Source organism: Neopelma chrysocephalum, unplaced genomic scaffold, assembly GCF_003984885.1.
Source record: "Neopelma chrysocephalum unplaced genomic scaffold, ASM398488v2 Primary Assembly neopelma1_87, whole genome shotgun sequence".
NCBI classification, from domain to species: domain Eukaryota; kingdom Metazoa; phylum Chordata; class Aves; order Passeriformes; family Pipridae; genus Neopelma; species Neopelma chrysocephalum.
Window position 1 is genome coordinate 4,797,576 of NW_020897749.1, and position 13,822 is coordinate 4,811,397.

General features: G+C 38.5%; 1 protein-coding gene across 7 annotated transcripts in view; it reads left to right on the top strand.

The window, feature by feature from the left end:
- ROBO1 (roundabout guidance receptor 1) overlaps nucleotides 1–13,822 on the top strand; it is a 713,456-nt gene that overhangs the window by 689,320 nt on the left and 10,314 nt on the right. For 6 of the 7 annotated variants that reach the window (XM_027692614.1, XM_027692616.1, XM_027692615.1 and 3 more), the window contains 6 exons: nucleotides 1,071–1,406; nucleotides 3,891–3,998; nucleotides 6,555–6,699; nucleotides 7,008–7,259; nucleotides 10,591–11,000; nucleotides 12,706–12,858. In XM_027692614.1, the coding sequence (XP_027548415.1) occupies nucleotides 1,071–1,406; nucleotides 3,891–3,998; nucleotides 6,555–6,699; nucleotides 7,008–7,259; nucleotides 10,591–11,000; nucleotides 12,706–12,858 (1,404 nt within the window). The remainder of the gene's footprint in view (nucleotides 1–1,070; nucleotides 1,407–3,890; nucleotides 3,999–6,554; nucleotides 6,700–7,007; nucleotides 7,260–10,590; nucleotides 11,001–12,705; nucleotides 12,859–13,822) is intronic. The other variant, XM_027692617.1, reaches the window with a different exon arrangement.

The following is a 13,822-nucleotide window of genomic DNA, read 5'->3' on the forward strand; positions in this document are numbered from 1 at the left end:
TAATTATTGATGAATTAATCAAGTGGAAAATGAGAATTTCTGCTTAAGGATCATTGAATGCTTAGTTTCACTAAGCCTTCTGACTGCTGACCCACAGACTATTTTACTCCATTCAGTATTCTCCTGGTGGACTGGATGCGGAGAGGAAAAAAATATGTGGATCTGCTGTCACACAGAGGCAAGAGAACGTGGAAAGGCAGGGACACTGTTTCATACAGGAGTGTCCAAAGCATCAGCACATGTCTGATTTACTCTCTGCAATATGTGCATCTCATGATACAGTAAACTCTGAGAAGAATGAATTTGTGCTGTCTTTTTGACATATCTTTAGCATACAGGACACTGGTATTACTATGGTACTAAGTATTTTGCAATATCCAAAGCAACTAAAAATTAGAAAAAATTCCAGATTGCTTTCCTGGTTTTGTTTTTTTTTGTTTCAAATCAAATATAAGACTGTACAAGGAAACAATGATCAAATAAAGGCTTGCTACTGGGTACTGAGTTACCTTTTCCATTGTACTGTTTTTCTTTAATTCTGCTATGTGTAATCATTTTTCACTCTGTTTTATAAAAATCTGTGTATCTTTATTTCTTATCACAAATATAAGAATATCTAAATGCTGTTGAGATGTCATGAGGTGATTGTCACTGTTTAGTTATTCCCACTATTAAGTTTTGGTTAATTTTTCCCTGCAGTGCATATTATTTTAATCACAATTATTAATTGAATATCTATGCTGCTTTGAGAATAATGTCTAAAAATATGCATGTTTATATGGGCCCTGTAGAAAAGCCCAGCAAGGTAAGTCATTGTAGATGCAATTCAGAAGGTCCGAATTTACAGTGAAACAAAACAGTGAACCCTACTTTTGGAGCAGTAGTTTATAAGGTAAATAATATTCTATAAATTATTTAGCAAATGACAGTATCTCTGCTTGAGTATCTCTGCTTCATGGATGCAAGCCATGTAGTTATGCACTAAAAAAGAAATTTTAAAGGGGGTTTCATTGGAGGTACAGTGTAAGCGAACAGAATGACCTTTTCTCTTTTCTCTCCTCTGTGGTTAGCCGATTGTATAGCAAATTACAACAATCAGCTGGACAACAAGCAGACAAACCTGATGTTGCCTGAGTCAACTGTGTATGGGGACGTGGACCTCAGCAACAAAATGAATGAGATGAAAACCTTCAATAGTCCAAATCTAAAGGACGGAAGATTTGTCAGCCAGCCTGGGCAGCCCACTCCTTATGCCACCACTCAACTCATCCAGTCAAATATCAGCAATAATGTTAACAATGGCAGCGGGGACACGAATGAGAAACACTGGAAACCCTCTGTTCAGCAAAAGCAAGAGGTTCCACCCATACAGTACAACATTATGGAGCAAAACAAATTAAACAAAGGTGAAGAGCTTTTAGCTTGTTTCTCCTCTTTAGGCATCAGAGGAGCTTTGACCTTCTGGTGCTGGGAGTCTGAAGCTTTCAGGTTCAGCAATTACAGGCTTCTGTGGTGCTTTTAGACTTCTGCCTCTTTAGATTTAGAAATCCACAGCTAGCAGTGTCAGAAAGTTAATTAGCACCACAATATAACCTTCAGATATTGAATTTATTGAAAAACATAACAAGCTGTATCTTTAGAGAAGAGTTAAATAAAATACATTTCCTATGGATATGAGATTAATTTAAATTTAATAGTAGTTAAGGGATTGGTTAGGACAGAGGCCAGATATTTTATTCATAAGCCAGATGCATGGTAGTCACATTATATTCTACCTTAAATTTTAAATAGGTCAACCCACTCTTCCCAGTCGTGGATGGAGACTAATTAAATCTACATGTTCATGTAAACGAATGAAATTTTGCATATCAAACTCTGCAAAATTGTATTATGTTGTACACTGGGGACACAAATGGAGTGATCCAATTCGTTTTAGACATGTTCCTAGCAAGCCTTCGATTCTTGTATTGAGAGGCAATGTTACCGCACACAGGTTTGGAAACTAAATTCCTGTGTTACCCTGACTGAAGTCTGTGGATCCAGAAGCTAAAAATAGATTAATAGATTGATTTCAGTGTTAACGGGAAACATCAGAATGGGCTTTTGTGTCCTTGAGGGCATGTTTCTTTAATACACTGTGTGAGAGTTGGAAGAAATAGGTATGTGATTTCTTGCTAGTTCTCCAGGCTACCATGCAACCTCTTTTAATAACCTGATTTGCAAAACAGTATCCCTAGGAACTGGACCCATTCTAACTTGGAACTTTTTACGTGGATTGTTGTAACTCAAGTGATGGCATAGTGATAAGTGATCCAGTAAAAAGAAAACTTTCCTTACAGGAATGTTGATTTCTCTACCGGACCCATCTACTCACAGAGGAGTCCAAAGGGCAATATAAAATGTGACACCTTCCCTTGACATAAACCTGCCAAAAGAAAATTCAGGGGGTTTGGCTCCTTGCTAGAGGGTGAAAGCTGTATTTTTTGTAATTGTTTTCTTTCGTGAACTGTGTATTACGTATCTGCTTGGGAATTAAAACACGTTTGATTTTTATGCGCTGGAAGACACTGCATCTTTCAAACTGTGTATATTACAGCTGCATATTCTCTGGCATATTGTAGTGTGGAAAGGCCCCCTTAAAGCATTGTCTGCTGACAGTCCTATATACATGTTTCAGAGTGCTGATTTACTGTTTATCCTCTGTGTAAACATATGTGGTATGTAGGGCTTCAGCATGGTCTGTGGAATGCAACTAGGCTGAGTAACTATTACAGAATACACTCTGGTGTGGAATTTATCATTTTGCTCCTTTTCCCATGCTTACATTGTCACAAACATTTCTGCAGCAGATGGGGACAGAATTCTTAGTTTTATTTTTGTTTTGATTTGCTTTTTTATGTGTCAGTATTCTGATCTTGGTTTTCTCATTTCCTAAGTCAAAGCCATCTTGCTGCTGATTATACCTATAGCTTTTGTGATGGGAAATAACTGTTTCGATGAGTTACATGCGGTGCTTCATTGTCACTATTTTATGTCCAGTGGTTCTGTTTGTGACGCAGTTTTATTTGCTGTATGAAGAGTAACTCAGCTCCTTTCTGTTCTCTGTAAATTACAATTCCTTTTTAGCGTGAGAGTATTGTTGTGCCAGATGAGTATTTTACTTCTGATAAATTTTTACAGATCTGGTTGCCAAATCTAGATTTTTAAAGTAATATATATGTATCAAATGCTTTGGAACTGGAGAAGAAAGTTACAGTTACAGCCATTAGCAGAAAAAGGCCCTGCCTGTAGAACCTGCACGATCCAGTGTAAATAGAAATCTCCTTGGAGTCAACAGACCTGAAACAAAGATCTCTTCTGTTGCAAACCAAATTCAGTGGAGCTGCATTGTTGCTCCAGCAGATCATTCAGCCTTGTCATACAGGGCTGGCTCCTGTGTGGGTTTGTCACCTTTGAAATACAAAGAGTAGATACCACAGTCCATTGGTTGCCCTGCATGCATAAATTAGGCGGAGACCATGGAAAATCAATCAAGGTGACAGTGTATTTGTATGCAAAATGTTCACACAGGTAATGTGTGTATATATATATATTATATATATATATTTCCTTTGAAACTTAATTGTTGCAGAGGCTTTGTGAAAACCCTGTGCATAGGATTTCATTTTACTCCATTTTAGACGTGGAGCTGCTAAGTTCCCATGATTTTCCTTAAGCTTACAATTAGAGACAAACTAAAAATAAAACACGATCGGAGGATGATTTTGCTTACTAAAAAAAAGGAATTTATTTCTTCCTCACTATTTTCAGGAGATCTTACTTTGTGTTCTAAAGCAGGTACATAGATGTGTTTCTGAAGGGTAGCATTAATTATACTATTAAACTTGCAGATTATCGAGTAAATGACAACATTGCTCCAACTATTCCCTACAACCAGTCATACGACCAGAATACAGGTGGATCCTACAACAGCTCAGACAGAGGCAGTAGTACATCTGGTGAGTATCTACAGTGTTTTCCAAACTTTAGGCTTTGTTGTATTTGGTCACTGTAGCCGTGGTTAGCACTGTCTACTGGACTTAGAGAAGGAATGGTGAGGAGGAACCCACTGACAGGAGAACAGCACAAAAACTGGCCCAAAAGGTTCTTATATTTCTGTTGCATCCTCATGATTGCTTAGTGTCATCTAAATGTCAGTTAAGTAATTGATGGTCCAGAATTGTGAAAGTCATGAAATCAAATAGAGGTTAGATTTCCTTATGTTAATACCCTACTTGTTAATGTCATGGTTTCCAGGTGGGCAAGTCATAGAAATTTCTTTTCAACTGCCACAAAAAAAAAAAGACTATTTTGGGTCTACTCGCCCAGGACAACCTTATTCATGAACAGGCTCAAGATACCAGAGCATTTCAGTGATACCTAAGAGAACTGCTTTAAGAAATTCTTCATTTTATAAATTAAACCCATGCATTTTTTTGAGGAAAAAAATTCTATAGATTTCAGTCACTCTATGTCAAAATTATTCTTGTACATCATTCAGATGTAGGCAGCAGATAATTAAAATTAAATTTTGTTTCTTATTGTTATCTCCTGTACAAATTATCTAAAAATCCTTTGTGAAAATGTTGAAACAAAACAGCTTTTTGTGCTGGAGAATGCTGACCTGGGCACTTAAATTGCACAGATTATGGTTTAATTCAAAAGTTACTCTTTATCATTGTGGTATAACCTGTTCACTTTCAGGTTTGATTTCTAGTAGAGCTATATGAAATATTCAGACCTAAACCAGAAACTATGCATGGGCTTGGTTTGGGGCTTTACTGTAAGTCTGAGACTCTGTTTATGTTCATCAAACCAATTATAGGGTGAGTTATGGTCACAAGTCACTTCTGCCCTGGACTTTACATCTGCTAATCAAGACAAGGACTTTCCACATTCTGTTCTGCTGTTGCCTTTGATAGTCCAGTTCCCTCAGTGCTAACTTGTGCTCTGTCTTGACCGATTCTGACTAACAGCAGAGACATAAATATGCTGATGAGCCTGCTGTGCCTCTGGATGACCTGAATCCCCAGTGGCTGGGGTGAGATAATCACAGCTCCCAGTTCTCCCGGCTGCTCAGGGGTGTTGTTCTGGGAGACAGCCTTTTGCCTGTTCCCAGGTCTACAACATCTGGATGTGGTGCTGAGCCGGTGCTCAATGACATTAAGACTTGAAATTCAGCGTGGAGCATCTCAGGGGTATGAAGCCCTGCAAATTAAAAATGAGAAGGTGGTATTCTCCGTGCTGATGCCTATTAGGGTTATTCAGAAGTCTGACAATTTATAGTCCCATACCAAGGACTCCAGCAGGAATGAAGCAAGGTGACCAGAGTAATAAATCAGTTGTGCTGAACCCAGTATATATCATGGTGCTTAGGGTAGAGAATGCAGATGATGGTCGCCTTGGGATAGTTAGGGTCTTGCTTAATGTACTGAGATACCAGAAAAATAATTGTACGTACCCAAAACATGTCTCTTAGTGTCTGTAAGAGTGGAAAATCTCAGACAACAGAAGCGAGAAAAACAAGCTTCCTAAATCTCACTGCAACATATTTAATCATGTGCATAAGCCTTAACTGTGGGAATATAAAATCATGCTTCAGTTTAAGAGAGAAATATGAAGGATTCTAAAACATGCTCAAAAATAGTCGCTTTATCTACAGTAAAGGAGTAACATTAACAAAGGAGAATTAAAATATATACTAAGGAACAGTGGTTGAGTCAGTTCTCATCACAGCCGTGTCCAAACTTAAAATTCAAGACCACCTGAATAATTGGTCTATTCAAAGTTATTTGAACTCTTAAAACTGTGTTGTTTTATTATGAGCTGTAATTTTCCAGTAATAGTAGTTGAAAACATTTGTGAAATACTTAATCAACCTTTCTTTTTGTTTTTCTTCTGTTATTTTAGTTCTTCCAGCAATTATTTTCAACTGCACCTGCCATTTAGACTAAAAGTAGTAATTTCATTGTGCCTAAAATGTTTCAGTGGACAAGTACAAATTACATATATTCAGTGACTTAATGCAACAGTGGAATTTTAATAGATCATATCTGTATAATATTGTATATTAGATTCTAGCAATTAAATAGTATAAAGGCACTTTAGAAAATATGTCTACAGCTCATTTGTTTTAGATGATAATCTATAATGTAATTAATAGAAGTAGGAAGCTCACTCTTAATGACATTGCTTGTAAAATTCATTTATAGTTTTATCGCATTTTGACTATTTGTTGACAATTAAAGTTTTGTATCCTTTGTGCTTTTTTCCATACTACGTAAAGTTTCTGGTTAAATTCAACCATTTAAAATGTAGAATTGTTCTGCAAAGAAGCAACAAGTAGAAATTGGTATAAAAAGCAGGAATGGAAATTTGCTCCAAACTCAGCACAAGAGTAAATTCCCAGAGAATACAAGAGCATCTGGGAGGGGCTACAGTTATTTTGTTTTTCACAGCTAGTGCTGAGGAGAGAGTTAAAAACATTACAAGTGTGTGCTGCTTTTTATTCACAGGGAGTCAAGGGCACAAGAAGGGTGCTCGGACCCCAAAGGCCCCCAAGCAGGCCGGGATGAACTGGGCAGATCTTCTTCCACCCCCTCCAGCACATCCACCCCCCCATAGCAATAGTGAAGATTACAGCCTTTCAGTGGATGAAAGGTAAGAAAGATGAAGACATCAACCGTTTCTCAACTTTAATCACTGGTTAATTGAACTGTAATTTGCCCTACAAGCTGGCAGTGAGACCTTCCTTCAGCACCATTCTGGTGCTGCTCATCTAGCTGTAGTGTGGCTGTTTAGAGAGCACTTATTGACAGTGGTGTACATCCACTCAGTGCATCGTTACTAAGCTGTTTTCAAGAGCGCATAGAACAGTGATTTGTTTCTGGGCTATTTATACATGTAACAGATATGCTAATTACACAGTACAAATTTAAGTCCTTATTTTCTTAAAAAATTAATTTTAGCTATGACCAAGAAATTCCTTGTCCTGTCCCACCCGCAAGGATGTACCTGCAGCAGGATGAGCTAGAGGAAGAGGAAGAAGATGAGCGAGGTCCTACTCCACCTGTCCGAGGAGCAGCCTCCTCTCCAGCCGCTGTCTCCTATAGCCACCAGTCAACTGCCACTCTCACCCCCTCTCCCCAGGAAGAACTCCAGCCCATGTTACAGGACTGTCAGGAGGAGCTGGGACACACACAACACCAACCTGACCGGAGGTGTGTGAATGCAAATGTAGCGAGAGGTGTGACGAGAGTCATCCTAGCCCTACTGAAAATTCCTGTTGAATTCAGTGAGGCCAAGATTTTCCCTCTGGATATTTATTCTGTGGATATTTAACTTCTAATCCAGGATGCTAGAACTATTTTAAGCTAAGAACTAGGTGATTAAGTTGCTTTATTATCATACCACGGAAAGAAATGCCGTATATCACTTTAGGGTGCGTACGGTGCTGACATAAGTTAAATTCACAGTCATCAGGATATTAAAGTGGTATCGTTAACACAGCTTACCATATAATTACAGTTCCATTGTTTCCAATAGATTTACTGCATTATTACCATAAAATAGCATGCATTATTTCACAGTAACTGTGCAATTAACTTGTCACCAATATGTATGAATATATATAAATATATAATTTATATAACCTATAGATTTTCCTCCTCTCATAAATCCTAATACGGGAAATTACGGCTTGCAAAATTTTCTTAACATTTCCATCTACCCTTATTTAAAGGAATGACCGACATTAATAAAGATAGATATTTGTGGCGGGGAAATTTTGTTTCTTCTCTGAGTTGCTTTTAGTACAAACTATTTTGCATATACACTCTCACAGCTTCTCCTCCATAAAACAGTGAATTTTGAATGAGGCTTTTTATGTATGATGCTTACTTGTCTTGCTTTATTTAAAGAAGGCACAGCATTTGTGTCCCAAATTATGTCTCTTTTATTATTTTTTTCCTCCAGTGGTTTGCACACATTGTTTGTTATGACAAATATATAAACTTACCTACAATATTCTAGCTATAGTTTCTATTTTTAGTGAAATCCAGGCCCATTATGATGAAATTAATTTGATCTTACTGAGTAGACTGTAGAACTTTGGTTTTATTAATACAGCTTACTGGACATTTATGGATGTATTTTCCAGAATGTCTGTTTGAAAAGTTAGTTCGTGTCTATGTTTCCCATTTTTTAAGTAAGCAGTAGTTATGAATCTTTTTTGAAAGGGCCTATATCTGCTTTTACTTTTGCTCTCAACTTCTACTTGATCTGCCTTGGTTTGTTTTCTTTACTCTTTGTGTTAACACTTCTTGTGCTGGGTATTTTTCCTCTATGTTCCTGAGTCTTTAAAATCACTCTTTTTATTAGGAGATGGCTAATAATATTTTCCTGTAATTTCCATTGGCCTTGGTATGTTGGTCCACAGAAGTGTTAAATTTGCCTTTTCTGTCTTTTTTCAGACATTGTTTCTTTTCTTTTTGCCATATCCATCTCATCAGTTTTAAAATATTCATATCATTCTTTTTATTTGATTTGTAAGGCTTGGCTGACTGCCTGTTACATCTAATGGCACTGATATGACCCATGGCTTCTGTGTAGGAGTTGGGTGTACTGTGCTCAACAGCTGTAGCCCATTCTGGAAGGGGCAGTTCCATTTTGAATATGGTGTGACAATACTTTGGAATTAAGAATAGATTACAAGTGGTGTCTCTCTGTATTAATTTCAGGAGTTTTGTAAATGGCGGTTTTATACTGAAAATAATGTCTAACATACTGTTTGTCATACTTTTCATGAGCTTTACTTGTAGTACTGCTGAATATTTTCTCAATTTTTTATCAGAACCAGGCATCTAGAATAGGATTCTGGTAGTGATGGTGTACTGTAATATTTCTCTGTCTGGTCAGCTTGGTAGAAATATAGCAAACTGAAACAGAAATCCATGCTTTAGAAGAGTCAACAAGGAGAGAAAAAACCCTAAAGATTTAGTGGGATAGCAGATGCTATCAATGTTAAAGCGAGAGCTGAGGTAGGACAGTGTCCCTGTCAAAGTGAGAACCACTGCATCGGATAAAGTGGAAGAAGTATTGTTAATTCTATATGCCCATGAACCAGCTGCTCTCAATTGGCCTGTCCTCAAAGGTTGGCAGCCAAGCTATATTTTCAAGAACCCTAATGTATTTCGTAAACAGGTGCCTGTCCTCTAATACTAAAACCTGCAGAATAGGAAGCCTGGCAAATATATCACAAGGACAGTTGTCACAAGAGCTTTAAATCAAGGCAGTAAAACTTTGTTGGGCAAGGTCTCTAGTCAAAGCAGGTAGAGATTCCCAGGCATCAGCGGCTTCTGGGATTTGGGAGTGGGGAAGTGGTGTTATTAAATGATTATTGGATATATATTCGTAAGTGACCTGTTCTTTTTTCTGTCCAGTACTTAATACAGCAAGTGAAAAACAGTGGCTAGGTGATGTAGTCCACAGAAGTTCCAACTTGCTCTTGCCTTTCAAAATGAATATGTATTCCTACTTATTAATTTTTTTTTTAAATTGCATGTCACACATGCAAAAGAAAATATTATTTTATGAGAGTCATCATTTCTCAATGAGATAATAAGACTGAGAAAGGAAAGTTACTGTGGAAATTTTCAAATTTTACTGCAGGCTGCAGTAAAAATTCCTGGTGAGCAAAGCTAACAGGACAACCATTATTGCAGAAAGTGTGTTTTCCTGTCAGAGAAATGGCAGTTAAAGATCATGTCTGTGGCCCAGTGAAGAACTAATGACCATGTTGCTATCTGGGACTTCCTGAGCGAAGTAGTGACTAAACTTGAACATAGATCTAATGATATCTAATACTTTGCCTCTTTAAGCTGGACACACCATTACTGACAAATTAAGATCAAAATAAATTAACCTATACCTCTGTATGCATTTTGGTATCCCTAACATCAAGAACTAACATTACAGTAGAGAATTCTTTTTTTATTTTATCACCTAGGCCAATTGAAAAAATAATGAAATAGCAGTCTCTCTTTTCATATCTTTCTGAGTCACTGGGGTGGGTGGAGGGAAGACAACTTTCACGGAGCAATCTGTTTGGATAGATGCATTTCTTGATGTCAATAGTTTCAAGCTTGTAGAGATATACAGACATTTCTTTTGCTCATACTCTCAAGGGTGCACAAATAATTTTTTTAATGGTCACATGATCTGTAACCACCTCTTTGCCTAGTTGTACATGTACTACCCTAGGGAAACTGAACAGCTTTATGCAAAATAATCCCATTTTCGTTAAAATCAGTGATAAAGGAACCATATTCAGATGTCTTTGTGGTAGATATCAAACTACATAACTGTCAATTCTGATTTAAGGCAAAAATAAGAACTAAAAAGCAAACAGTGCTGAACCTTCCAGATATAAATTCTGGTGATTTAAAAAGGCAGGTCAAGCTTGTTGGGAAATAAAAGAAGTGTTTTCATCAGTCTCCTATTTCCTCTGACTGTGTTAAGTGGCTTCAATTCTTCCTTTGTCTTTTTGTGCAGACGTCAACCTGTGAGTCCTCCACCCCCTCCAAGGCCCATCTCCCCACCACATACCTATGGATACATCTCAGGGCCCTTGGTCTCTGACATGGATACCGACGCACCGGAGGAGGAAGAGGATGAGGCCGACATAGAGGTTGCCAAGATGCAAAACAGGAGGCTCCTTTTGCGTGGCCTCGAGCAGACCCCTGCCTCCAGCGTTGGGGATTTGGAGAGCTCTGTGACGGGGTCCATGATCAATGGCTGGGGTTCAGCCTCTGAAGAAGACAACATCTCGAGCGGGCGGTCCAGTGTCAGCTCCTCCGACGGATCGTTTTTTACCGATGCAGATTTTGCACAGGCTGTGGCAGCAGCTGCGGAATACGCTGGTCTGAAAGTAGCCAGGCGTCAAATGCAGGATGCAGCAGGAGGTGAGTTTGATGGGAGGAAAAAAAAAATGTGGCCACTGTGAGTTGAATCTACCCACAGAATGCTTTCTGAATTCCTGTTCTTAGAATGTTTAGAAATTCAGGTGTGGAGGCTGTGCCTTAACACTTGTGGAAGAGTCAGGAAAAGTTTTTGTGAAACAGTTCAAATAGATTGCTACCCTACGTTGTTTCTCATAAGTAGTTCCTAATCTTTTGGTCTCATTGATCACTGACAAACCTCAACCCTGCTGGTGGATTTGCACCCAGAACTGAATGAGGGGAAAAAACCCAACAGAAAAAGCCTTACAGAATTCTATCATGTCCCAGTACAAGGCTCCCAGTGTTTTCAGTCACTCTTCATGAGAAGATTTAATCCCTCTGTATTGAAATGTCCAATAGAGAGTAAACCTATTTTTTCAAATCCCCTGGATTTGAAAAAAAAATAATGTTTTTCTTTTGAAGAATCCTGTTCAACCTCTTACTGCTGTATTATTGGGACAAGCTGACTTTGTGTTGGTTTCATAATTTGACAGATATTATGAGTTGCAGTTTGGATTATAGATCATGCATGTGCAGCAAGGCCTTATGCATATGTTTTTTCCTTTTTCCTTTCTCCTCAATCATCATTGAACATATGAAATACGATATTTGAAATACAATATACTGGGTACTGATAACACTGGATATATACAGGTAATCAGTAACCTGACTAGACCAAATGGATATTGTTATAGTTCAGCTAAGAATTGAGAATACAGCAGGCTGGGATACAAGTTTCATGTTTTGACAATCAGTCGTATTAAACTGCCAGACCTGGAGAAGAGGTGCTCCGTCACAAGTGTGTCCACTCTTGACTCCACAGATTTTCAACCTTCCTCCCATTTCTGATATCCTCTCCCAGTTAACAGTCCTTTGTTCCATTTCAACACAGCTGTTCATCATGAAGAGCGAGAGGGGAGGTAATTTAGTAATTCTGGATGAAATCCTGGCCGATTGAAGTAGGTAGCAAAACTCCCATTCATAGCCACATGGCCAGGATTTTATCCATTCTGTACACATAAGTTCATATAAATATGTGTGTTTACATGTGTGTAGGTTTATGCATTTGCTAAAGGTCTTTTTATACCCAGTTTCTAGTAATTGTGCAACAGTTAAATTCATGTTATATAGTGATTTCTATATACTGATATTACCTCTGCCTCACTACACATCCTAAAGATCTGACGCTGCTTATCTGCAAATAAGCTGTGATAAAGTCCAGTCCTACAGTTCCTGATAATTCACTCAAGGCGGCAGAGGGGGCTTCTGCACCTGAGACCTGCTGGTGACTTGCTCTGCTTATGGCACCTGTGAACTCACGTGGCCCAAGCTAGGGGAGGTGAAACCCGTCTGGAAAGGGAAACATTTTGCTGTTTTCAGAAAGTTGCAGAGTGGGAATGCTGCTTGTGCTTGCCTGCCAATGGAGTTCATGCTCCTGGGGCAGGAGCTACCAGCTACTAAGCAACTGGATAATTTCTGTGCAACTAAGCCAGCCTGCCTACTAATAGGAAATGCTCTGATTTAGTTACAGCTCACTCTAAAACTGGATGAGTTTTACTATTGTTCCAGCGATGTCTTTTTAGGTTTTGTGTAACTTAGTCATTCTGCTGTTAAAAAAAGTGAAGGGTCTAAGGTAAGAAAAATAATACTGTTCTGTAACAATTTCCAGGCCGTAGACATTTTCATGCATCACACTGTCCTAGACCCACCAGCCCTGTATCTACCGACAGCAACATGAGTGCTGTTGTAATACAGAAGGTCCGACCTGCCAAAAAGCAAAAACACCAGCCAGGACATCTGCGCAGAGAAGTCTACACAGATGGTGAGTCCACTGAAACGGTTGAAAACGTCAGTGAACCTTTCTAAATATCCATTCAGCCCGTGTGTGTGAAATTTTTCCACAGAGATAGCATTATGTTTCAGAATTCAGTGATTTGTGTTTCCTGTTGCTAAACACGCGGAACAGATTAATCATTTTAAATGCCAGAGTTCCTTAATACCGTACATTGATGCTTCCACTCCAGAGCCTTGCACCTGTTTTCTATAGTGTCCTAATCGGCTAATTACCGTCATTATTTAAGAGCCCAGATAGCATAAATAGTACAGTCATTGAGAATAATGTGTGGTTAGGATTAAAATCTTCAGTCATGTGACTGACTATTAAAACCTGCAGAATTTTATCTTTTCCTGAAAAAAAAAAAATTCACCATCCCAGTGGTGGACAACACAAATCAATGAATTCTAATCCGACCACGGCATTGTTGCAAGCGGTTACTTTGTGAGTAAAAGCAAATCTAATCATCTTCTCTCGTGCCTTCACACACAATATCACCTCTTGCTGAAAAGGTAGTGCTTGTATTCTCTTGGGGGTGTAGGAGGATAATGCAAACATTGTGATGTTTTCTAGAGAGAGCCTTTAATGAAAATGCCTCAGGTGGTGCAGCTTTTATTAAAGCACTACCTTCCAGTTTTATAAAACAACCCGCGGGCTTTGTTGGAAATTCATGTAAGATAAATTCTCCAAGACTTAACTCATCTTGTCAAGTTTGCTGAATTTGCTAACAGGGGAGGGTGGGGGGGTAAGGGAAAGAAAGGCATCGCTCCCCCACCTCCTCTGCAACAACAATCTGATTAGGACTTTCATTACCAGTCTGAAATTTTTCAAAGAGGGGCATCATTTGCCATTATCATATGAAAGCGTAATATTATAGATCCTTATCTGGGGTTACAAGAAGGGAGTTTTGAACCACTTCTCCCTGTGATTCCTGCCACTTGATGAAAAAATT